At 44.3% G+C, this 27,706-nt stretch overlaps 1 protein-coding gene across 15 annotated transcripts in view; it reads left to right on the forward strand.

Annotated features, from left to right (window-relative positions):
• The first annotated feature begins 14,216 nt into the window (after window positions 1-14,216).
• The window catches only part of LOC121874326 (gamma-aminobutyric acid receptor subunit beta-like), a 105,921-nt gene continuing 92,431 nt past the window's right edge, over window positions 14,217-27,706 (forward strand). For 13 of the 15 annotated variants that reach the window (XM_042378433.1, XM_042378437.1, XM_042378435.1 and 10 more), the window contains exon 1: window positions 14,223-14,302. In XM_042378433.1, coding sequence (XP_042234367.1) covers window positions 14,224-14,302 — 79 coding nt within the window. In that variant the 5' untranslated portion in view covers window position 14,223. Of the gene's footprint in view, window positions 14,303-27,706 lie in introns of all 15 variants that reach the window. The other 2 variants (XM_042378448.1, XM_042378439.1) reach the window with 2 other exon arrangements.

Consider the following 27,706-nt stretch of genomic DNA (forward strand, 5'->3'; position numbering starts at 1 on the left):
GTTTTTGCCTTTGTGTTTCCTAAAGAGATGCTGTTTATACATACACATAGGTATCGATATATAGAACAGCTGGAGGAAGACAATGACAGCTGGAGAGATAACAACTGGAGAAAAGAAAATAACAGCTGGAGAAGACAATAACAGCTGGAGGAAGACAATGACAGCTGGAGGAAAACAATAACAGCTGGAGAAAGAAAATAACAGCTGGAGGAAGACAATAACAGCTGGAGAAACACAATAACAGCTGGAGGAAGACAATAACAGCTGGAAGAAGACAATAACAGATGGAGGAAGACAATGACAGCAGGAGGAAGACAATAACAGCTGAAGAAAGACAATAACAGCTGGTGGAAGACAATAACAGATGGAGGAAGACTATAACAGCTGAAGGAAGACAATAACAGCTGGAGGAAGACAATATATATATCATTCATACAAGCCTTTTGTTGTAGGATTTAGAGTGTGGCCTGGCAGGTGCTGGCTCACTAGTGTTCAGCAGCTAGTGAGTCACTGTACCACCTTGGCAGGAAGCTGGTCCACCCAAGGGTTGTTCCACCATCATGAGGTAGACCAGATAGTTGTATATATAGACAGCTGAGTGTGTTGTACAAGGCGGGAATCCTCCACTCTAGCCAAGTATTGAACCCGTAGATGTTAGTTTTAGAAGAGATCATTATACCATTTTATTATTAAATATTACAATCACTATATACCTTGTTGTAGTTGAATGTAGGTGCGCCAAGTCCGTAGACTTGCTAGTGATAGATTGTCCTCTCACACGATTTATTTTCTTCAATAACCCACCAAAGTAATAATTTATACAATATTCGTACATAAAACCCAAAAACTACTTGTCTTATATGATACCAAAATATCATAGATGTAATGAATTAGTATTTTTTTTGGGGGGGGCCGTGTTGAAAAAGGTAAACACTCCACATATCTTATCGATTCACCTTAATTGAACAGGTGAGTGTTGACTACTCATGTTGATGGTGGCCCTTGTGATGAACGTGAGGGGAAGGGGAGGAGGGAAGGGGAATAGAGGGAAAATGGAATAGAGAGTAGCGGGAAGGGGAAAAGAAAGAAGAGGAAAAAGGGGGAAGGGGTAAAAGGGAAGAGGGAAGGGGTAAGGAAAGAGGGAATGGGAAAGGGGGAAGAGGGAAGGAACGGAGACGGAAAAGGGGGAAGGGGAAAAGAGAAAAAAAAGGGAAAGGGAAGGAATAGAGAAAAGAGAGAGACCAAAGGAGAATGAAGAGCATGGGGAAGTGGGAGGGAGAAATTAGTAGAGAAAGGGGGGAAGGGAAGACGGAGAGAAGAAGAATGAAGACAGAGACCTGAGAAAAAGAGAAGAGTGAGAAGACCATGACAGCTGGAGGAAGCCAGTAACAGCTGGAAGAAGACAATGACAGCTGGAGGAAGACAATAACAGCTAGAGGAAGACAATGACAGCTGGAGGAAGACAATAACAGCTGGAGGAAGACAATAACAGCTGGAGGAAGACAATAACAGCTGGAGGAAGACAATGACAGCTGGAGGAAGACAATGACAGCTGGAGGAAGACAATAACAGCTGGAGGAAGACAATAACAGCTGGATGAAGACAATAACAGCTGGAGGAAGACAATAACAGCTGGAGGAAGACAATAACAGCTAGAGGAAGACCATGACAGCTGGAGGAAGCCAGTAACAGCTGGAGGAAGACAATAACAGCTAGAGGAAGACAATAACAGCTGGAGGAGAGACAATAACAGCTAGAGAGAGACCATGACAGCTGGAGGGAAGCCAATGGCAACAGCTGGAGAGAAGACAATAACAGCTAGAGGAAGACAATGACAGCTGGAGGAAGATAATAACAGCTGGATGAAGACAAAGACAGCTGGAGAGAGTCAATAACAGCTGGAGGAAGACAATAGCAGCTGGGGACGACAATGACAGCTGGAGGAAGACAATAGCAACTGGAGGAAGACAATAGCAGCTGGATGGAAAACATGACAGCTGAAGAAGCCAATAACAGCTGGTGGAAGACAATAACAGCATGATGGAAGACAATAACAGCTGGAGGAAGACAATAACAGCAAGAGGAAGACAATAACTGCAAGAGGAAGACAATAACAGCTGGAGGAAGACAATAACAGCAAGAGGAAGACAATAACAACAAGAGGAAGACAATAACAGCTGAAGGACCACAATAACAGCTGGAGGAAGAAATAACAGCTGGAGGAAGCCAATAACAGCTGGAGGAAGACTCTAGGATACCATGGCAATACTCACAAGTGTTGGTGACAGCTGGTGAGGGAGGAGGGTCACAAGCAGGAAAGGAAGACTCCCTCCCTCCCTCCTTCCCTCCTTCCCTCCCTCTCTCTCTGCCTCCCTATTTCCCTTCCTCCCTCAGATTACCGCGACTACTACTACTGCTGCAGTAAGACCCAGATACTGTCGGGAAACCTTGGGATGGTGCAGCGCGGATGTGGAAGAGGCCGCAATGGGAGAGGGGGGGGGTCTTGGAATAGGAGGAGGAAGAGGAAGAAGAAGGGAAGGGAAGGAAATGGAATGGGGTGAGGCCAACTCGGCGCCCTCCGCATTACGCCCGCAACACCATTAGGAGCAAAACCGATTTCCCTTTATCTGCCTCCTTCTATGCCTTCGTCTGTAGGGACCGCCCTCCTCCTCCTCCTCTCTCTCTTTCATCTCCCTCTTCTTCCTCCTCTCCGGCCCACCCAATTCATACCCTCCTCTTCCTCTCTCGCCCACACCTCTTACTCCTTCTCCTCCTCCTCCTCCCCCGCCCTCCCCAATTCTTCCTTCCCTCCTCCTTCCTTCTTCTTTCTACTATATGTATTCCCGGATCTCCTAGTCCTCTATTCCACCCCCCTTTCCTCTTCCACTCTTATTCCCTTCTCCTCCTTCTCCTATTTTTCTCACACCTCTCCCTCTAAAGGAACTTCCTCCTTCCCTCCTCTCCCTTCTCTCCACATCTCCCCCCTTCTCCCCTCATTCCTCCTCTCCCCTCTCATCACCTCCATATATAGTTCTCCTACAAAAATACCCACAGAAATTGTGTAGTAGTTCACACACACACACACACACACACACACACACACACATGTTGGTGAGTGTATTTGGTTGTGTGTGTGTGTTTGTGTGTTTTGCTGGAGTGCGTGTTTGTGTTAAGTTAGGATAAATCACGACTAGTTTAGTTTTATCTAAGGGTGAAATAAGCTGGAGGTTAATCTTCAGGTGATGCGATTATATTAAGCACGTGTTAGATGATTACAAAACCTCTTAATATGTATTTATTCAACATCAAACTTTACAAAACAGATAAAAAATAAAACAAAAAAACATATCCTCCCGTCTCGGTTACATCAAGCTATTGTTATGATCAATTTCCTTTCCTTTTGTTTTTACTGTTGTTGATATTGTTCAGCTATTGTTAAAATGCCATAGAGAAAGTAATTGAATATGACAGACGCGTATTGTCCTTGGCGGTGGCGGTGCGTTAGGTACGACTCTACAACAACTGGACGGAATTAGATTAGCAACACGTTACAACACCACTTGCTCTTACCTGTAAATAACACCAACTTACCTGTGTGTCTGTCTGTGTGTTATTCTCTCTCTCTCTCTCTCTCTCTCTCTCTCTCTCTCATTCTTCTGACATGAATCCATTTTTCAGCGATACATCCAGAACGTGGCTTCTTCCTCCTTCCCCCCTTCCTTCCTCCCTCTCCCTTCCTCCTCCCCCCCATTGCCTACCTCCTCCCTCTTTTATCCAAGTGCCCCCCTCCCCTCACTGCCTCCTCCCCTTCCTCCTCCTTGCATCTGCTCTCTTAATCCCATCTCCTCCTTCTCCCTCCTGGCCTCCCCTCACACACCATCCTTCCACACTCTCACCTCATCTTCTAACACATCCCCCCCTCCTTACCCTGTTACTCCCCCCCTCCCATCATCGTCCCACAAATCTCCTTCTTTCCCATCCTCCCCACCCTGCCTCGCCACCTCATCCCCTCAGGTGAAAGTGGGAAGGAGGGTGATAGTACAGGGAAGTAGGTGACAGCGAAGAAAGTAGATGAGTGAGGAAAGTGGTTGAGGGTGAGGATGAGCTTTGGGTGAAGGGATGAGGTGGGTGTATTGGGTGAGAGGAAGGAAGAGGGTAAAGATGAGGTGAGATGAGAGAGAGTGAGAGGAAAGAGGAATCAGAGAGAAGGAGAGAGAACGAAGAATGGGGAGAGAAAACGGAGGGGTGGAGTAAGGAAGAATATAGGGAGATGAGAAGAAGAACAAGGTCAAGAGGAAAGAGAACGAAGAAAAGATGAGAAAGGAAATGGGAGGAGAGGGGAAAGGAATGGGTAAGGAAAGGGAACAGGGGAGAGTTGAGGTAGGAACGAAAGAGGGGAAGGAAGGAGAAGGTGGATGGGTGAGAGTAAGGGGAAATAGTAGAGTATTACATAATGACAGACGTGAGGGGAAAAAAGGAGGGAAGGAAAGGAGGGGAAAAGGGAGGGGAGGAGTAAAATGAGAATGGTGAGAGGAAGAGATCTTGCACCTGGCCCAAAAGGGAGAAGATGGCTAGCTGAATGTTAACCAGGCTGGTGAGGGGAAGTGAGGGGAGGGTCTGAGGTAAATGGGTGATCTGAGAGGTGAGGAAAGGGTCTTAAGTGAGGAGAAGCTTTTAGAAGAGGGAAAAATCTGAGAGGTAAGGGGAGGTGAGGAGAGCTCCTTCGAGGTGGGGGAGATCCTGAGAGGTGAGGGGAGGTCCTAAGAGGTGAGGGGAAGTTATGAGAGGTGAGGGGAACACATAAGAGGTGTGGCCAAGACTCACAATGTCTTTATCCAGAAGGAAAACTTAATACTTCAATCTTGAATTATTTCTTGTATCACATCTCCAGTGAGTCAGAAAAACACTTCCTCATTTCCCCAATTATGTGAAATCTTAAAACACGAACGTTTATAATTAAAATTTGTGTTTCCTACGTTAATGAGCTAGTTAATGTCACCCTTCAATTAGGGGATAAAACTTAACGCAGGAGCCTTTGAAAATTCATTAGTGTGCTGTAGCTTAAGTGAGGCAATTAAATGTGGCCTCAGTCGTTTTCACTTAGGATATTCAAATCAATCTCATAGACCTTCAAGAATCTATATCCTGCCGTGTTCCCATTAGTAAACATATGGTAAGATCTCTTAACATTCTATAAAAACCTTACATTAAACGTGAGTCAAATAGATGTGTTCCTTAATCATACTCATTTACGATATAAAATTAAACTTAAAGTCTTTGAGGAGTTCACAGCTTCAGTGAGCCTGTTATGGATATTTTACTACCGATTCACTTGAGTTAAAAAAAAATCTCACGGAAGAACCCTTGAGAGTTGGAGCGGGTAAAGGGAAGCATCACTCACCTGGCCAGACGGTAGCAGGTAACGCCTTCTAATTCTCATTAAATCTCTCTCACCATGATGTTGATGGAAGGGCAATGGTGACCTAGTTTGATAACCCTTCCTCCTCCCATTCTTTTTTCCTGACTTCCTTCCCATTTCCTCCCTCTCTTCCTGATCCCTCCCTCCATCCCTCCTTTCCTTCATCTCTTCTTGACTCCCTCCCTTCCTCCTTTCCTCTCTCTTTTCCTGACTCCTTCCCTCCCTACCTCCCTCCCTCTCTTCCTGACTTCCTGCTTCTTTTCCCTCCCCCTCCTCCATTGCTTGTCCCTCCTCCATCACACTTCCCCTCTCACCATCCAAATTTCTCCACCCTTTGTTTCACCATCCTTCTCCCCCCTTTCCATCTCCTCATCCTTCTCCACCTTCCCTTCTCCACATCCTTCTCTTCTTGCCACTCATTCCTACCCATACAATATTTCCCATTTTCTATCTTACTATTCGACCCGTTTTCTTTGCGCTTAAGGAGGGGGAACTAATGCTGTGTACTGGGACCTCCTTTGCACCGCGTTAATAGCCCTTGCTGAGAAGACTTGGCCCCATTAAAGGATTTTTTTACCTCTCTTTTTAAGGAACCTGTGTTAAAGGTACTTAATTACTGAAGAAGAAAACTCACTAATTACGTCATTCGTGTCCCTCCTTTCTCCCTCCTTTCTCCCTCCTTTCTCCTCGATGATCCATGGGAAATATTATCGTTTTCTTAGACTCTGATCAGAATTATTTTTATATGTTTGTAATAATTCCATTCTCCCCCTTCCTCCTTCCCTTGCCCTTTTCTTCATTCCCCTTCCCCTAACCTTCACCCTTTCTTTTCCTCCCTACCACTACTCCCCTCTCCCCCTCTTCCCCTTTACCCCTCCTCCCTTCCTCCACCCCTCCTCCCTTTCTCCACCCCTCCTCCCTTTCCCCCTACCCTTTCTCCCTCTCTCTCCCCATACATTCCTTGTCTATGGGGGAATAAATCCTGCTTCGCCCTATACAGACTGAGAGACATTTGGGGTTCATTTTGGGGGAAGGGGTAGGAAGGGGAGGAAGGGGGAGGAAGGGAAGTGGGGGAAGGGGGAGGAAAGGGGGGTGAGGGATGGGGGGGGAATGGGTGGATGGCCGTTCCCAGTGGTATCCTCTTAGCTGTAAATGGGTCAGTCGCCTCATTTTTAATTTAGTGAAATGACCCTTACTATTACTGTCACCATTAATTCTCTCACCATCATTATCATCATCATTATCATCATCATCATCATCATTATTATCATCATCACTATTATTTTCATTATTATTATCCTCGTTTTTACCACTAACACCATTACCACTATTTCGACCACCATTCCTACCACTAACATTATTATTACTACCGGCACTACCACCATTATAGCCATCACTACTACCACCACTACCACCATAACAACCACTACTACTTCTACCACCAATACAACCACCAATTTACTACCACCATTACACCAACACCACCATTACCACTACCATCACTATCACCAGTAATATAAAAAAATACCACCACTTCTACCACAACTACCACCATTACACCAACCACCACCATTACCATCAGAACCACCCGTACAAAAACCAGCAATTAAACCACCACTATTACCAGCAACACCAGTAACATAAATACCATCCCCACTACCACAACTACCACCACTACCACAACTACCACCATCGCTTGCATCGCCAGGGTGTCGACGATTATCTGAGCAAGAGAAGGCTATTTTCTCTTTATCTGAAATAAGATCATTCCTTACGACCCGACCAGTCCCGTGAATATGACGAGGGGGTGGTTGTGGTGGTAGGTGATGGTGGTAGGTGATGGTGGTAGGTGATGGTGGTAGGTGATGGTGGTAAGTGTTGTGGTGGGTGGTGGAGATAGAGAGTAGTGTGGTAGAGTAGTGTGGTAGAGTAGTGCGGTAGAGTAGTGTGGTAGAGTAGTGTGGTAGAGTAGTGCGGTAGAGTAGTGCGGTAGAGTAGTGCGGTAGAGTAGTGCGGTAGAGTAGTGTGATATAGTGTGGTAGAGTAGTGTGGTAGAGTAGTGTGGTAGAGTAGTGTGGTAGAGTAGTGTGGTAGAGTAGTGTGGTTGGCATATCTGTGACATTGATTAATACCAATACTACAACACAACTACTGCCACACTATACTGACACTATACTGCCACACTATACTGACACATTATACAGCCACTCTATACTGACACATTATACTGCCACACTATACTGACACTATACTGCCACACTATACTGACACTATACTGACACACTATACTGACACATTATACTGCCACACACTATACTGACACTATACTGCCACACTATACTGACACATTATACAGCCACTCTATACTGACACATTATACTGCCACACTATACTGACACTATACTGCCACACTATACTGACACTATACTGACACACTATACTGACACACTATACTGCCACACTATACTGACACGATACTGGACACTATACTGACACACTATAATGACACTACTGGACACTATACTGACACACTATACTGACACATTATACTGACATTATACTGACAAACTATACTGACACACTATACTGACACACTATACTGACACGATACTGACACTATACTGACACACTATACTGACACACTATACTGACACTATACTAGACACTATAATGACACACACACTAAATACACGCACTCAGATTCACACTCACACACTCACACTGGACTCTCACGCACTCACACACTTGAAGGTCCAGCTCGGGGTAAGGAATTATGACAACGGTAATTGAACAATATTTTATAATTTTCTCTCTCTCTCTCTCTCTCTCTCTCTCTCTCTCTCTCTCTCTCTCCACCCTTAAACTTAATTATTCTCTAATTATTCAACTTCCTCTCCTTCCCCTTTCATTCCTGTTTCGTGCTCATCTTTTGAAGGAGGAGGAGAAGCAAAGGAAGAGAAGAAGTAAGAAGGGGGACAGCATTAGAGTGGGAAGGATAAGGGGAGGTAAGGGAGAGGTAAGGGAGAGGTAAGGGGAGATAAGGGAGAGGTAAGGGGTAGGTATGGGAGGGTGGAGAGGTAAGGGGTAGTAAGGGAGTGTAAGGGGTGAGGTAAAGGGTAGGTACGGGTAGGGGTAAGGGTGAGGTAAGTGCAGGTACGGGTAGGTGTGGAGAGGTAAGGAAAGGTAAGGGTAGGTAAGGGAGGTAAGGGGTGGGAGGTAAGGGTAGGTAAGGGAGTAAGGGAGAAAGGAGAGGTAAGGGTAGGTAAGGGAGAAAGGGAGAGGTGTAGGTAAGGAGAGGTAAGGGGTAGGTAAGGGGAGGTAAGGGTGAGGTAAGGGGTAGGTAATGGGTAGGTAAGGGGAGATAAGGGAGAGGTAAGGGGTAGGTAAGGGAGAGGTAAGGGAAAGGTAAGGGGTAGATAAGGGAGAGGTAAGGGGTAGGTGAGGTAAGGGGTCAGTAAGGGGGATGGAAGGGGTCAATAAGGGGTGGGTAAGGGAGAGCTACCATTCTAAACCATTAAAAGTAAGGGAGGGAAGGAACCTCATTTTCGATGCTTTTAATTAGTTTTACTCTTCATTAGTAACACACACACTCTCTCTCTCTCTCTCTCTCTCTCTCTCTCTCTCTCTCTCTCTCTCTCTCTCTCTCTCTCTCTCTCTCTTTGATCTTGTTTGTCTGCCTTTATATTGTTTACTGTTTGTGTTGTTAGTGACAGTTTGTTTGTGTTCGTGGAATCAATGGTGTTTGTTTGTGTGTTGTTTGTGTCGTCTACAGTGTTTGTTTGTGTGTTGTTTGTGTGTTGTTTATGTCGTCTACAGTGTTTGTTTGTGTGTTGTTTGTGAGTAATTAGACTCAGCGTGGCGTAGAGAGGGCCGAGGAAGAAACCAAGCAATTAGGTTTTCTTTTGGAGGAGGAAAGGGGGAGGTGGGGGAGGGAGGTGGGGGAGGGAGGTGAATGGGGAGGAAGAGGAGGTGGGGAGGGGGAGGAGGTGAATGGGGGAGGGAAGAGGTGAGTGGGAAGCGGAGGGAGGTAGGATGGTGAAGGGGCAGAAGGAGGAGAGGGAGGGGGAGGGAGAGGGGGGAGGTACGGGGAGGGGAAGGAGGAGGAAAGAGAGGAGGGGGGGTAGGAAGAGGGAAAGGAGGAGAAGGATGTTAGAGGTGGGAAGAGAAAGAGAATGAGAGAAAGACTAAGAGAAGGTGGGGAAGGAAGATAGAGGGTGATGGAGAAGTAGACAAAGAAAAAAGAGAACGAGAATAAGGAGAGAGAGAGAGAAATTATATAAAGGATACAAAGAAAAGAGATAGAAAGAATAAGACAAAGAAAGAGAGGAAAAAAGAGAGAAAAAGTGAGTTAGGAGAAGCAATTAGCTGTTACCACGCCACCATTTTCTTTACTCATCAGCGTTATGGAATGGACCGCCAATTTTAGTATTTACATGTTAAAAATGATTCCTAAAACGCGCAGTTTTCGTGGGTTATATCGCGCCAATTTTAGCATTTAGTTGGCGAAAATATTCCAACAAAATGTATATTATTCCTATGAAATAATCGCAAGAATTTTTTAATTTGTATAATGAAGATTCATCAAGGAAATGTTGTAATTTTAATGGACTCGTGGTGATAATTATGTAATGTAATGTATATAGTGAAAGTCCTCGAGGAAAATGTGTATTATCTCAGTGGAATATCCCGCTAATTGTTCTTATTTTTATAGTTGGAAACCTCAGTAGAGATAAAAAAATATATCTGGCAATTTTTTGTATTTATATTGTATAAATTCGCCCTGGAAATTATATTATTTTCATGGAACAACACAAGAATTATATACAGGATATATATATAAACAAAGAATCTTTGAGTGAAATGTATAATATTTCAATGGACTGTGGCGCCAGTCCCTCGCAGCACAACGCCTCTAACAGCTTCAGAGTTCCACTTATTAGCGGAGCTTCTCGTGTGGCTCAGCCGTAAAAAACATTGTTGGAACGCTTCAGCGCGGCTTACAAAATGCAGCGTTGCCAGTTTTCCGTCTAGCAACATATGCGATCCTGCCCGTCACACGTCCAGTTAAGCATTTTTTGGGGGCGTTCCTGTCTGTCTTGTGAGACGGGCAGTGTGTCACCTGTTAGTCTCATGCCTCCTCCTCCAGCCGCCCTCCCTCCCTGACTGCTGCAGTACAAGACAACAAAAGACATAATCTCCCGCCAACAATGTGGAGGACTTGGCTACGTGTTCCCGCCAGAATATTGTTGACATTCATAACTCTTTGTCGAGAATGTTATCCAGATCGCATTAAACACTTTTATTTAAGCTTTATGTTTACATCTCGTTTTCATACAAACTTATAAGTCTTTAAAAACTCTACAACCTTTCTCAAAAAAATAAGTTACGTGTTTACTCAATCAATATTTACTTAATCACTACAGGTCAAAGGTCAGAGGCAAGTTGTTTGACCTAGACTTGACCCATCGTGTTTGGTCGGTCTTTCTTAATAACCAAACATGTGTTTTGTATATGAAAACACTCTTCAAAGACAGACCTTTTACAGTGAGTCGTCTTTACCTTTACAATAATTGAATCACCTGGAGATTCGCCCCTGCTTATGTCACCTAAAGATTAACAACGTAATGCTAACGTAACCTAACCAAACCTAACTTAACCTAACCTAACCTAACCTAACCTAACCAAACCTAACCTAACCTAACCTAACCTAACCTAACCTAATCTAACCGAACCTAACCCAACCACCCCAGATAGCATTAGAGTGTTTAATGTGAAATAATCTTATGTGATGCCAATAGTTTAGTTTTGTATAGACGAAAACGTTCTTAATCCCACCCTACCACCATTACTACCCCCATCACTACCACAACTACTAGCATTATATGTATCACTATTGTTATGATACTAGTAGGTTATTTGACCCGTTCAATAAAATTTCCTCAAGTTAAAATTCAAATAATTTCAAAATTAAAAGAGCTGATGACTTAAATTTCTGTACAAAATCGATAAAAACTTAAAAACTGAAGATAAAAAAATAGTTCAATAAATCTCACCTTAACATTTAAATCCCAAACAAGGCAGTAAACTACCTAATTACCTAATCACTCTGGAGCAGTAAGATTACAATCCCAAAAGGTACTAATGGATTGGGAGAGAGGAGACGTGATGTTGTCCTCACGGCTGTTAATCCTCAACTAACTAACTCTGAAACCCACCACCAGGATTCCCACCTCACGACCAATCACAGGAGTCCACATACATACACTTCATACTATACTAAGAATGCCAAGTCCTATATATCAGACAGTCGACTCTAGTGGTCAGCGCCATTTATCGAACAGATTCTTCCCTTTACTAAATCTACCTACCGCACAGAATTCGTGAAGTACTTTATCATAACACTATTGTCACAATATCGTCACTACTACCACCATCCATTACCACTACTATCATCACTACTATCACCACTATTACCACTACTGTCATCACTACTATGACCACTATTACCACTACTACCACTATCTTCAATGTCATCACCACCAATTATTATTATTATTATTATTATTATTATTATTATTATTATTATTATTATTATTATTATTATTATTATTATTATTATTATTATTATTATTATTATTATTATTATTATTATTATTATTATTATTATTATTATTATTATTATTATAATAAACTCATAAGAATACCAAGTTAGTCTATACGATAGTGTAGCGACGAGAAGACAGAGAGCGCTGCAGCGAGCGGCCGGGAAGCTTAAAAGTCTACGGTGAATGCCACCCAGGTTTCACTTACTCTTACATTATTATTATTATTATTATTATTATTATTATTATTATTATTATTATTATTATTATTATTATTATTATTATTATTATTATTATTATTACATGTCATCTGTCACATCATTATCGCCTATCTCAACTTTCACCAATATCTCAGACTCTCCCTCATTCTTTCACCAATATCACAGACTCTCCCTCATTCTCTCACCAATATCACAGACTCTCCCTCATTCTCTCACCAATATCACAGACTCTCCCTCATTCTCTCACCAATATCTCAGACTCTCCCTCATTCTCTCACCAATATCTCAGACTCTCCCTCATTCTCTCACCAATATCACAGACTCTCCCTCATTCTCTCACCAATATCTCAGACTCTCCCTCATTCTCTCACCAATATCTCAGACTCTCCTTCATTCTCTCACCAATATCTCAGACTCTCCCTCATTCTCTCACCAATATCTCAGACTCTCCTTCATTCTCTCACCAATATCTCAGACTCTCCTTCATTCTCTCACCATCAAAAACGAAGAGTCAAGCGAGAAAGATTTGCCATTGGGAGGAAAATCAGATTCCTTCGTGGCCGCACCGTGAGGCGTCTTACTGTTACCTGGGATACATTCAGGTTGGAAGTGTCTGGCGAGCGTCTCCACTGATGACAATTTGCATCTCATCTGTGGTGGGAGAATGTGGGAGACAGAGAGAAAGGGGCGTTGGGGGGTGGTGGGAGAGGAAAGGGGGTGTGGGAGAGAGGGGAGAGGGGGGGGGGGTGGAGGAGAGAAAGGGGTGTGGGAGAGAGAGGGAGAGGGGGGTTGGGGGGTGAGAGAGGAGGGGTGGGAGAGAGGGGAGGGTAAGGGAAGTGGGTTTAGAGAATGTATTTAGTAGGGTTTTCTTTCGTGTCTATCTGTCTACCTGTCTGTCTGTCTGTCTCTACTCGTTTCTGTCTGTCTCTCTCTTCTTAATCTACGCTTCTGTCTGTTTCTCCTTGTTTATTGGTCTGTATATCTTTTATTTTCCCTGTCACTTCCGTTCATTATTCACTTTATCAATTCCTTGGTATGTATATCATCTACATCTTTATTTTCCTGTATTATTATTATTATTATTATTATTATTATTATTATTATTATTATTATTATTATTATTATTATTGTTATTGTTATTGTTATTGTTATTGTTATTGTTGTCGTCGTCGTTGTTGTTGTTGTTGTTGTTGTTGTTGTTGTTGTTGTTATAAGAGCAGTCCACCTCATAATAAACTGGTTCGCTGTTGACACTGACCAGAAGTTATGTTTATCAAGAACTTAAATTAACCTTAAATAAATAATGCATGTGAACCAGAATTCTCTCTCCATCTTACGATTTTTTGGTTTTAATCCCCGTAAATTTAAGTGATGTCTGTGAATAAGAGCTGTTCTTAAGTCCTGGTGAGTTGAACTTGGGACATCCTTCAGTCACGCCCCCAGCTGTTGGCATCCTTTAGGGAGAGTCCTACTCCTTCTGCAGGAGGACCCTCGCCTGTTAGTGAGAGGCTGGGGAGAGGGAAGGGAGGTGGGAGATGAGGGGTATGAGAGGGGAGTGTGGTGAGAAGTGAGAGAAGGAGAGGGTTCGGTGAGAGAAGAGGAGGGGTCGGTGAGAGGGAGAGTGGAGTGTGGTGAGAGAAGGAGAGGGAAAGATGGTGGGAGATGAGGGGATGAGAGGGGAGTGTGGTGAGAGGTGAGGGACGGAGAGGGGTCAGTGATAGAAGGAGAGTGGGTCGGTGAGAGGGAGAGTGGAATGTAGTGAGTGGTGAGAGAAGGAGAGGGAAGGATGGTGGGAGATGAGGGGATGAGAGGGGAGTGTGGTGAGAGGTGAGGGACGGAGAGGGGTCAGTGAGAGATAAGGGAAAGAAGGGGAGAGAAAGGGGAGAAATAAATCTAAAACAGTAAATCTAAAACACATGTATAGAGTCTAAAATAAAATAGATAACTAATGTATTCGTGGCCTTGTCTTCCCCCCAGAACTATGACGGACGGTAACATCTCCGCTATCTTGGATTCCCTACAGACAGGATACGATAAGAGAATAAGACCCCAATATGGAGGTAAGTTGGTTCCCGTCTAGTCTTAGGGGTTGACTTGACACACCCTCTTAGAGCCAGTTAGGGAAACCTGAAGAAGGGAAATATTTACACAGACAATCACCAGTACCCCTTCCCTTCCCTCCCCTTCCCCCTCTCCCTCTTCCTCCCCCTTTCCTATTCTCCTACACACAAAAATAAATATCTTCTTTTCGTCTTTCTTCTTCCCATTGTATTGAACCTATCCCTCCCTTCTAAATATCTGTCATATCTGTCATACATAACTGACATATTTTCTGTCAACACTGTCAATTTACCTGTCTCCTCTCACCTGCCTGCCCCCCCCCAATGACGAAATATATGTATATATACAGTATTCACAAACACATTTATCTCTATATATTAATCCCAATGTTTGTTGATGTTAATGTAAAATTTTTGTTCTTACTTGTAATTAATGTATATATAAAAATAGGCACACAAAACTATATTAATGTATATCATGAATATATATATTTTAGTTAGCTAGGAGCCATTTATATAAGATTTTTTTTTCAATGTGTGTTAATCTGTTTCTTGATGTACCTGTAGTGTGTTAATTACTCACCTGTCCCCCCCCCCCCCCCCCCACCACCTACCACCTGGCCAGTGCGTACACCACACATTCCTCACCCTCTGGCCTTCAACTGTTAAATACTGTTAACATTGGCATTGTTAATATGAGTTCTCTGTTAGATAGGCGTAAGTTAATTCCACGCCTGTTAAGTCAGATTGATATTGTTAACACGGTTATTAACATAGAGTTAATTTAAACAGATCGAGTGAGTTATATCGATATTATTATTTGTCCATTATTTGAAATAATAGGGTAAAATAATATAGTTAAAAGGAGTAATAAGACATTTAAAGAAGGATAAGGAAATATCAAAGAATAGAAGAAAAGAGGAGAAGGAAGAATGCAAAAAATAAGAGGGAAAATAAAAAAAGAATTGAATGAAACAAAAGTCGAACAGAAAAAAAATCAATAATCAGAAAAAAACAATAAAAGATCAGGAGAAAAACAAAAGAGGATCAAGTGAAAAACAAAAGACAAACGCCATTTCCTCTGGCTTTTATTATAGAAAAAACCCCACAACTCATTATAACACTCGTCTGTGTCATTATAGAACTGAGGACAGATTTACATACTCAATTCTGAAGTCTACGCTCATTTAATTTTCCTCTGAATATAATTTTAATGGTTTCAAATGACTCTACATATAACGATCTAATGGTATAAGGGGTAGAACGGATTGCTCTCTCCATATAGTCCGGTAAATAGAGGAGATATATATATAATAGCTTAATTAATAACTATAGCAGATGATGGTAGTGTCATAATGGGAAGGTTAATGGTATTTTAAAGGGATAGAAGAGTAAAAAAAACAAAGAAAATATCTAATGGGGATAATGGTAGAAATAGTAACTGTGTAGATGCCTATTGATGATATTAATGGACACGTTAATGGTAAACCTAAAGCCTAATTAACACTTAATGGAACTGACATATGATAGTTACCTAATGGATAAAAATAATGACTAATAGATCCTAATGGTAAAATAATAGATACCAAATAGTTAATGTAGATAAAATAACAGTTATCAAATGGAGACTAATGGTGAAAATAATGGTTTGTTTAATGGGTTAATGGTGACTACAGGAGATGTGGTGTGCGCCAGGCTGGTCATCTTCCTCCCTCTGTACTAGTCTTAACATGCACCATTACACTATTATTATGGTGTGTTTCTTGAGAGCCGCCTTCGGCATCTGTCTCCTCCTGCATCATCATCACTATCATCATTTCTTTCACTATCATCCTCATTATCATCACCATCATCATTCTCACTATCATCATCACTATCATCACCATTATCATAACTATCATCATCTCTTTCACTATCATCATCATTATCATCAACATCATCATCATCATCATCACTATCATTATTATCATCAGCATTATCATCATCAATATCATCACCGCCATCATCATCGCCACAATCATTATCGTCATTATTCGGTTCATCAGCGTCATCATTATCATACTCCTCGTTATCGTCATAATAATAACCACTACCACCACCACCACCACCACCATCATCATCACCACCACCACCACCAACCACCATCATCACCACCACCACCATCATCACCACCACCACCACCACCACCACCACCACCACCACCACCACCACCACCATTATCACCATCACTCTCCTTCATGTTTCACCACCACCATCCTTACCACCACCACCACCACCACCATCCTTACCACCACCACCACCACCACCACCACCACCACTGGACGGATCAGGGAAATTTATATGAGAATAATATCAACACACGGTACAGCTGACGTCATTACCCATATGGACCAATCACGGCTCACCTGCGCACGTCACCGAGTCTTGGAGGATTTGTCAATGCTAATGTAAAGTTTTCAAATATTTCTAAGTTTTGTTTCACATTGTACACCAAATCATTGTACATCGAGCCATTGTAGTACACGTAGAAACAGTACAAGCACCTATAGTGTACTCAGATATAGTGTACTCCAGCTGACCGATCTCCTGTACACCAAAATACAGGTGAGTTTTCCTTTAACAAGATAATGCTATCCAACACTTTCAGGTAAGGAAGTAAATAGACATTACCATCAGTGTTAGTTTAGACCATAATGACATATTTTCACATTTCCCTGATCCGTCCACAGGTAAGACCACGATGTGTTTCCCTTAATCAATAGTCAATAGTATAAGGTTACCTGTCTGTGCTGCACTATGGCCAAATACTTTAATATATAACTTCTATATTTCAGGTGTTCTAGTTGTGTCTGTGTGCGTATATATGTGACACAACAAGCTGTCATATAAAACTGTCACGGCATGACAGCCTCGTTCACACACAATCATCTCACTTGGAAAGCATATATATATTTTTATTTTATTTTATTTATTTTTTTTTGGGGGGGGGGGAGGCAATGAAAGTTTTATTTATGCAATGGACAAACGCGTTGCAGTGTTGTGTTTGGGTCAACAACGTGTCACGAGCGACCATGGGTTTTACGGGCGTGATTCTATGTTAAATGGATGGGGGGGTTATCGACGCTAGAGGTAATCTGGCCTCAGGTAGCCACTGCTGTCAGGGAAAGGGTGGGTGTTGTCACCGTCAACCAACAACTGAAATAAATTGGTGTCATTCTTCACTGACCCACCTTGACAACTTTACCAGGGTGAGAGAGAGAGAGAGAGAGAGAGAGAGAGAGAGAGAGATAGGTTAAAAGAAAGTGAGCTGTCTTTCATGTGTCTATATTCATTCCCCAGTTAGTGTACACAAGGGGAGCGAGAGAGAGGGGAGAGTGGGTGAGAGTGAACCATGGTACACTTCAAGCCCACTCCCCTCTCCCAATAAGTGAGAGAGAGCGAGTGATATAGAGGGAGAGTGGAAGAGGAAATGATGGAGGGAAGGGGAGAGAGTTAAAGAGGGAGGGAGGAAATGAGAGAGAGAGAGACAGAGAGTAAAAAAGAGAACAGAGAAAACAAGGATAAATAAGGCAGAAAAAGGAGAGAGATAAAATAAAATAAGAAGGAGGGAAGGAGAGTGAGAGAGGGCCACGGTTCAGTGCCTCCCTATCTGGCACTCTCCAAGCCCTCTATCCATGGCTTACAAGTGGCACTTCCTCACACCTTGGCCCTGGTGCCAGTTACTATGAGCTCGGGATGAGAGGGAGTACGTTTAAACGCTGCCTTCAGTGAGAGACTAAGACGGGGAGAGGAAGAGGCTGGCTTATTCTCCTCCTCCTCTTCTTCCTCCTCCTCCTCCTCCTCTTCTCGTCCATCATCACAGAATTTAGAATTGTTAGCAAAAACAACCAAGGCGCCTTAAGTGAATTCCCAAGTCGACCTAGAACGGACACACGTAACACCTGTGGGAAAAAATTGAAAAATATTGTTATTTTTAATAGATTTGAAATATAATCGATTATTATTATTATTATTATTATTATTATTATTTGTAGTAGTAGTAGTAGTAGTAGTGGTAGTATTCATCCCTTCCTTCTCACTCTAACCACCTGTCCTTATACTTCATCGTATCAACATTAACCTCCTTTCCTCACACCTCACCCCCACCACTTTCCTCACACCTCACCCTCCCCTCATCATCCTACATAAGACACCCGAACCAAAAGAACAAGAAAGAAAAAAGTTGGGAACGAAAGAGGAATTTTTCTGGGTCAGGATTCTGGCCTCATCATACGGACACCATTTCTACCCAAGCTCTCAAAACATAAAACTTGTTACCTAAGAAAATACACAACCAGAGGCCGTTTTCTTTATCGGTTTCCTCCCCTCTCCCACCCCCCTTGTTTCCTTCTACTCCCCTCTCTCTTCCTTCCTTCCTTTTTTCCTTCCCACTCCCTTCATCCTTCCACTTTAACCCCTTCCCACCCTCTCTTCCTTCCCACACCCCTCCTTTCCAATTTAATCCCCCTCCACCCTTCTTCCCTCTCCCCCTTTCCAACCCTCCCTCTCCCTTCCACCTTAACCCAGAGGAGAGAGAGAGAGAGAGAGAGTTGTGTCTATTGAATGGTTTTGTATGTGTGTGTGTGTGTGTGTGTGTGTGTGTGTGTGTGTGTCTGTATGTGTGTATGTGCTATGAAGAAACAAAACAAAACAACTTCAGCAAAATACAGGAAAAAAAATAATTATATTTACTTAACACACACACATACACACACACACACACACACACACACACACACACACACACACACACACACATCACAAATTACACCAATAATTTAGCCTAATGAAACACAAACATTCTTTGCACATTACGACGAGCTATTCACAAACGCCTATTAGTTGTAACAATTAATAGGTTATAACAATTAATACGGTACTTAACGACACTGACTTATGACACTGACTTATGACACTGACTTTATGACACTGACTTTATGACACTGACTTTACGACACTGACTTTATGACACTGACTTATGACACTGACTTTATGACACTGACTTTACGACACTGACTTTACGACACTGACTTTACGACACTGACTTTACGACACTGACTTTACGACACTGACTTTACGACACTGACTTTACGACACTGACTTTACGACACTGACTTTACGACACTGACTTTATGCACTGACTTTACACCAACAGGTGATTCATGAACGACAAAAATTGATTTATGAACGTGTGTGTGTGTGTGTGTGTGTGTGTGTGTGTGTGTGTGTGTGTTATAGGCAGCTTGTCGTCGTATTCTTTCTAAGCAAACTTTCCCATTGATAATTTTTTCTCGTCACTAAGACAAATATGGAATAATTTTAACAGTTTCTCCTAAGTTAAAATAAGGTCTCCTTGTTCTTCACCAATAACTTATTATTTTGAGATTCGTGATATTTATCTCCCTGTCTCATATTCTCCCTTTCTCTCACTTTCTCTCTCTCTCTCCTCCCTCGCTCTCTCTCTCTCTCCTTTGTATTTTTTTCACCTTTCCTCATTCTCTCCATCCCTTTTCTCTCCTTCTCCCTGTCTCACTAATTTCCGCTCTCTCCCTGTCTCACATTCTCCCTGTCTCACACTCTCCCTATCTCACACTCTCCCTGAGGAAAGTATAGAAAGTGTTCCGAAGTTTTATCAAGAGAGAGTTAAAAAGTTGAGGCAAGGAGGCTAGGAAATTCCTGTGTGTGTGTGTGTGTGTGTGTGTGTGTGTGTGTGTGTGTGCGTGTGTGTTAATCTATCTCTCCACCCTCCCTCACTTCCTCCCTTCCTCCCTCTCACCCACCCTATTTCACTCCCTCTCTCTCTCTCTCCCTCCCTCCTGTCTCTTACCCTCCCTCCCTCCCTCTCTCCCTCGCTACTGTTGCTCCACAAGGACCTCCAAGTGGTGAGGAGAGGGAGGAGTGGCGCCCTCCAGCCCACCTCACTCATCTGATAACAATGCTGCCAAAAGACGAGGAGGAGGAGGAGGAGGAGGATGAGGATGATGATGAGGAGGAAGAGGATGATGAGGAGAAGGAAGAAGATGAGGAGAAAGAAGTGGTATGATGAGGATTAGGATGAGGGTGAAATTTTCCTCTACGCACACCCTCTTTCCCCCCTCTCTCTCCCTGTTCCCGCCGGCCACACCCCCAGCAGGAGGGAGGGGGCGTGGACACAGTGAGGTACAGCTCTAATAAGTCGATAGAACCCTTGACGCCTTCACGATGACCTCACGAGGATGTGATCGAAGATACGCCTCTGTACAGTAGACCACAAGTGAGAGGGAAGAGGGAGGGGTGAAAGGGTGAGAGGGAAAGGGTGACAGGGAGGGGTGAAAGGTGAGAGGGAGGGGTGAAAGGGTGAGAGGGAGAGGGGAAGGGTGAGAGGGAGGTAAAGGGGAGATGGAGGAGTGTAAAAGTGAGAGGGAGGGTGAAAAGGTGAGAGAAAGGTGAAGACGAAAGGAGAGGGAGAGGTAAGGTAGAGAAAAGGTGAATGGGGAGGGATGGGTAATGGGGATAGAGGAGGGAGGAAGAAAAGGAAAGGAGAATAAAGAGGTGAGGTAAATAGGGGACTGTGAGTAGAAGAAGACAGAGAGAAAGACGTAAGGGTGGGGGGGAGAGATGAAGGGAGAAGAGAAGAGGGGAAGAAATAGGAAATACAGAGGAAACGTGAAGTAGAGGGGTGGGGAGGGTGGGGGAGGGGTGGAGGGTGGGGAGGGTGGGGAGGGTGGGGAGGGTGGGGAGGGTGGGAGGGTGGGGAGGGTGGGGGTGAAGAAAGGAAAAGTAAAATAGCTAGTGGGTTTTAGTGGCACTCTCCTCTGTGGCACTCTCTCTGGTGGCACTCTCCTGGGTGGCACTCTCCTCTGGTGGCACTCTCCTCTGGTGGCACTCCTCTGGTGGCACTCTCCTCTGGTGCAGCACTCTCCTCTGGTGGCACTCCTCTGGTGGCACTCCTCTGGTGGCACTCTGGTCTCCTCTGGTGGCACTCCTCTGGTGGGCACTCTCCTCTGGCAGGCACTCTCCTCTGGTGGCACTCTCCTCTGGGCACTCCTCTGGTGGCACTCTCCTCTGCGGCTCTCTCCTCTGGTGGCACTCTCCTCTGGCCTCCTCTGGTGGCACTCTCCTCTCTGGGTGGCACTCCTCTGGTGGCACTTCTCTCTGGTGGCACTCTCCTCTCTCTCTCTGGTCTCCTCTGAGTGGCACTCTCCTCTGAGTGGCACCCTCTCTGGGGTGGCACTCTCTGGTGGCACTCTCCTCTGGTGGCACTCTCTCCTCTGGTGGCACTCTCTAGCATGGTGTACACAGAGACTGGCACCATCTGTCACCCATTACGTGTGTTACAACAAATGGCAGTGCTGAGGCAGGACGCCAGACATCCATTATAAGGTTCATATTCAACCACACTGAGGGCCATGGCGCTGGTGTTACTCACCCAGGCGGGGAGTGACGGGTGTCAGGGTGGTGTTACTCACCCAGGTCGGGAGTGACGGGTGTCAGGGTGGTGTTACTCACCCAGGTCGGGAGTGACGGGTGTCAGGGTGGTGTTACTCACCCAGGTGGGGAGTGACGGATGTCAGGGTGGTGTTTCTCACCCAGGTGGGGAGTGACGGGTGTCAGGGTGGTGTTACTCACCCAGGTGGGGAGTGACGGGTGTCAGGGTGGTGTTGCTCACCCAGGTGGGGAGTGACGGGTGTCAGGGTGGTGTTACTCACCCAGGCGGGGAGTGACGGGTGTCAGGGTGGTGTTACTCACCCAGGTGGGGAGTGACGCGGGACTTAATTTTTGGAAACATAAATTATCCTGAAAATGGTGTTAAGAATACTTTATGTTGAGCTACGTTAAGATACTCGTCAACCGTCTGTCTTGTTGAAGAACTTTATATACATACAGTGTGTATATATATATATATATATATATATATATATATATATATATATATATATATATATATATATATATATATATATATATATATATATATATATATATATATATATATATATATATATATATTAGGGAGAAAATTCGGTGTACTCTAACATACTGTAAAGAAACGTGATTACAGCCTTTATTAGTGTCAGTGTGTGTCCACAGGTCATCTCTCACCATATAGGAGAACGGACACAGGACATAAAGACACAGGTTATGTCCCCCGGCGTCCTAAAGGCCTCAGTAGCGAGAGGAGGCGAGGCTCAGGTGACGCCGTCGTTGTTATTGACGTGGGGCGACCATCAAGGGGGATTATAGCGGATGTCTTATTACGAACGTCAGCTCGTTATAAGCCTTATATGTTATAACGAACTCCATCCTCGTCATAAAGATTTTGTCAGATAATATTAAATAAATGCCAGACCTGTTTTCTATCGCATATTTTATAATCATTACGAACACCACATGACTGTTGCTGTGTCCTCACCTCACGACAACATTCATCATATATTTATAAATTTTAGTTTTTCTTAACATTTATTTATTGTAAAACCTGATTTATTTTACTTAAAGACATTAGATAAATATCCTTAATAGATTAGTGGTATAATTACTAATCTATAACACACACTCTTAATATAACAACTATTGAGGCACAATAGTACAACCTCAACAACAACAACAACCACTACAACAACAACCACAACAACAACAACAACCACAACAACCACAACAACAAAATAATACCCCGCAGAAACATGTTGTCTCATAAGCCTTCTGTCGGCGGGAAGTCTTATCAATAAACATATCCTATTATGAGTGACCCTAAGAGGCATTATACCCAGACGTCCTGCCTTCTCTGTCCCCCGGATTTTTCTCTCGCGAACGATTCACTACACAATGGCGCTGGTGACCACAAGCACAAGTAAGGAGCCTTTGAGGTTAATGCTGCAAATACCATCAATGGAGAGGAGGGAGAGGGAGAGGGGTGGAAAGAGTAAGGGAGAGGGGAGAAGAGAGTGGAAAGAGGATGGGAATGATGGGGAGGTGGACGAGGAAGGGATAGGGGGAGGAAAGAGGAAGGGAGAGGGGAGGGGTGGAACAAAGGGGAGAGAGTGGAAGGGGTGGAGGGAGGGAGAGATCAAGGGAGCTTAGGATAAAGGGTAGAAGTTTGGGACGACGGGAGGAAATTGAGGGGTGTCGGTAGGAAATGAGGAGAGGAGGCAAGGTGAGGGTGAGGGTGCAGCCTGGGGTAAGAGGGGAGGGAGAGGGAAAAGCGCGTGGGATGAGGAGAGGAGTGGAGGGAGGGGAGAGGGAAGCGCGTGGGATGAGGAGAGAAGTGAGAGGGGTGAGGAAAGAGTAAAAGGAGGGAAGAAAGGAGTGAGTGGAGTGAAGAAGGAGTGAGGGGAGGGAAGAGGGAAGTGAGTGGGATAAGAAGAGGAGTGAGAGGGGTGAGGAAGGAATGAGGAGAGGGGAGTGAGTGGGTTGAGTAGATGAGTGAGGAGAGGAAAGAGGGGATATTAAACACACACACAAACACACACACACTAGTTATCCTAATATCTTTTGGGTGATATACTGCATCAGTCAGGTCAGTTCTTCAGGGTCAGTAATTATCATAGGTGACATTTTCTACCCTAACGTTTTAATAATTCCTCTCTCTCTCTCTCTCTCTCTCTCTCTCTCTCTCTCTCTCTCTCTCTCTCTCTCTCTTTGGCCACATATTTACAGGCATAACCATGGTAAAATTCCTCCTCTTTATATACACTGACAAGCGAAAAATGTATTCAGGACGCGAGAGATTATCTTCATGCATCGTCGGCCCCTCTCTTACTCACCCCCCCTCCCACTCCCACTCCTCCTCCCTCTCCTCTCCTTCTCTACTCTCTCATTCTCTTCCTCTAGCTCTCTGTTTTCTCATTCTCTCTCCCTTCTCCTTCTCTCCTCTTATACTTACTCCTCCTCCTCCTCTCTCACTCTCCCTTCCATCACCCCCTCCCGCCTCCTCACCTCCCATTCCTTAAACTACCATCTGAACATAAAGAACAGAAAAATGAAGAAAAGAACAAAGAATAACAGAGAACAAAGGAGAACAAACAAAGATGGTGACGCAACCCCTTACAAAATGTTCTTCTTTTGCGTTCTTGTAATTCCGTAATGGTTTTGTCGTACCTAACCTAAGCTAACCTATCCTAACCTATCCAACCTAACCTAACAAGCATCACCCCTTTTCCACCTCCTCTCCTCCACACCTTTCTCCATACCCCTCCAGACCTCACACCTCTCCACCTCCACACCCCTCCCCCTCTCACACCTCCACCCCCTCCCCACACCTCTCCCACACACCTCTCCACCTCCTCCCCACACCTCTCCACACCTCTCCACACCTCCCACCTCCCTCTCACACCTCTCACACACCTCCACACCCCCTCCCCACTCTCCACCCCTCCCACACCTCTGCCTCTCACCTCCCCCTCTCACCTCTCCACACACCTCCACCCCCTCCCACCTCTCCCTCTCACCTCTCCACCCCTCTCCATACCCCCTCCCACCTCTCCCACCTCCTCCCCTCTCCCACACCTCTCCACACACCTCCACCCCCCTCCCACACCTCTCCCACACCTCTCCACACCTCCACACCCCCTCCCCACACCTCCACACCTCTCCACACCTCTCCACACCTCCCCACACCTCCCTCTCCACCCCTCCCCCCCCTCCACACCCCTCCACACCCCCCTCTCCCCATCCACCCATTACATTAATGATCCTAGGATTTGCCTCCACATTAGCTATTTAATCCCCCATTAATTACGTCATCCAGGTAATTTTCTAAAAGATTCTGGAGGCGTTTTTTATATAGACGGATAGAGAGGTAGGACAGACAGGCAGACAGGCAGACAGAGGAGTAGTTATACAGAAAGACAACGGAGAGGCAGACAGACAGGGATAAACAAGAACCAGAGGATTTTATAAATAGGGAGACAGATAGACAGATAATTATATTAAAGATACAAAGTAATGAATTATAGCTAATGACTTAGGTAACATATTGGGATAATAAAGATCTGCTACTTATAATACATAATATCGTCTCTACGGACCCCAACAGTAAGGGGGATTCTCTCTCGGGTTGTGTCCTTCTCACCCTGCTAGTATTTCCCCGCCATATAAGGACCAGGTGAGATTAGGGGAAAATCCCTGCCTGAAACTAAAGGTTGTCAGGTGGGACATTTTACCTCAGATTACCTGATGCCAGAGTCTTAAGGCATCACCTCATGAAGCACAAATTATTATTATTATTATTATTATTATTATTATTATTATTATTATTATTATTATTATTATTATTATTATTATTATTATTAATTTAAAACATATATAACAAGTTTCACAAAATACCCTCAAGCAACTACAGAGACAACTGACAGACAGACAGACAGACACACAGACACTTAGATACACACACACACACACACACACACACACACACACACACACACACACACACACACACACACCCTCACGTACAGTCGTCGGGTCCCCACTTTTGAGACAGTCATTAGTTATGTATCTTAGAAAGTGTCCTTTGATATATATCAAAGGACACTTTCTAAGTACTGTAGCTATAGACCGTCCGTGATTATTTCTACACACTTATTATGGGCGTGGACATGGCTGAGCCGTATGTGATCTTCTATACACGCAATAAACATACACTTGCTAAGGACGTGTACGCACTTGTATCATATATACGTAACGTACAGCCAACGTACAACTCGCCACGGACGTAAACACTAAGCAAAACCTGACACACATTGTTTACATGTGTACACACAACTATGTATACGGAGCTGTGTACACACTATGAAGTAATCATTAGGCCATGTGTAGACACTGAAATTAAGTGTGTAGACCAGGTAAACGCCTCACCTGCGATGGCCCGCTAGTGATTAAGACGGTGTGTTGGGCCCTGCTACTGCCTACCTGGGCTGTGGGAGGGGGTGTGGGGTGTAGGAGAGGGGTGTGGGGTGTAGGAGAGGGGTGTAGGACAGTATATGAGAGAGGTGTTCGGTATGGGATGGTGATGGGGAGTGAGAGGGTCGAAAGGAAGAGGAGGAGGAAGAGAGAGATATGGAAAGGGAAAAGTCCAGAGGAAGGGAGAGGAGATGGGAGAGGGGGGGTGAGAGGGCGTGAAGAAGGTGCGTTGGGGGAGGTGAAACAGAAGTGATGAGTGCGGTTAGGGGAGAGTGTGTGAAGGAGAGGGGAGTGAGTGTGAGTGAGAGGGGAAGTGGAGTGAGAGGGTAGAGGGGTTTAGATGTGAGGGGTATCTGGAAGGGAGGAGGATGTGAGATGGATGAGGAGGAAGAAAATGGGACGAATAAATGAGGGGAAGGAAGAAGAGAGGAGGAGGAGAAGAAAGAGATCAGGGAGGATCACAGAAAGGAAGAGCAAAAAATTACCATACATATCCATACTAATACATACATACCTCAGAGATACTTACATGTATCCTACACATACATACATACATACACGTACAAATACATACACACACATATACATACATACTATAGTGCAACGTTAACTCAACACTATAATCCATGTCTCTGGAACAACAAAAGGGGTCCTCGAAAAACAGGAATTTGGAGTTAACATAATACAGCCATTACTCGACCACGGAGACGCAGCGGAACACCCAACAGTTCACCTCATTAATCTACTGTAAACATGATGGCCTACCTGGGGGAGAGTAAATTAGGGGAGAGAGGGGAGAGTAAGAGGTGGGAAAGGTGTGAGAATGAGAAGAGAGAGAGAGAGAGAGTGAAAGTGAGAGAGAGAGAGAGAGAGAGGGCGTGGCCTACTTTCAGTCTCACTACAGTCTCTCCCCGTGACCTACATTTACCTCTCACTCTACTCTCCCAGGATGTTCTCTTCCCTCTCATCCATCTTTCCTGGGCTACCTCACCCTCCCCACACCTCTCTTTTGTCACCTTTCTCCCCTCTCTCTCCCCCCTCACCTGATCCCCCCCCCCCTTACCCCTTCCCGTCTCTTTTTAACCCGTTATTTCCTCACCCCTCTCCCTCTCCCCTCACCCCTCTCCTTCCCCCTCACCTCCCCACAATGAAGACTAGGGACGCCTCCTCACACACCGTCATTCTCTCACCTTCCTCAACGCTCGCTGAAGGGAAGCTTTTATGACGTCATTATTATATCTCGTTACGCTCGCTACGGGGCTCTCCGTGACGTCATCTGCAGCCATCTTCCCCCTCTCTCCTTTGTTTGAGCTGAGCCGCTGCTGCTGGCGATGTTTTCCTCGGGTTATTATCTACAGCATTAAATTCCCGTTTGTGTCGGCATTTTTTTCCGCTCGATGGGCTTTTGGATTTTTATACAACCCGTGTGTGTGTTTTTTTTTTTCCTTGTTTCTTCTTAAAGTGGGAGTTAAACCGCTTATGTCG

This window comes from Homarus americanus, unplaced genomic scaffold, assembly GCF_018991925.1.
Source record: "Homarus americanus isolate GMGI-L3 unplaced genomic scaffold, GMGI_Hamer_2.0 scaffold9748, whole genome shotgun sequence".
Taxonomy (NCBI): Eukaryota; Metazoa; Arthropoda; class Malacostraca; order Decapoda; family Nephropidae; genus Homarus; species Homarus americanus.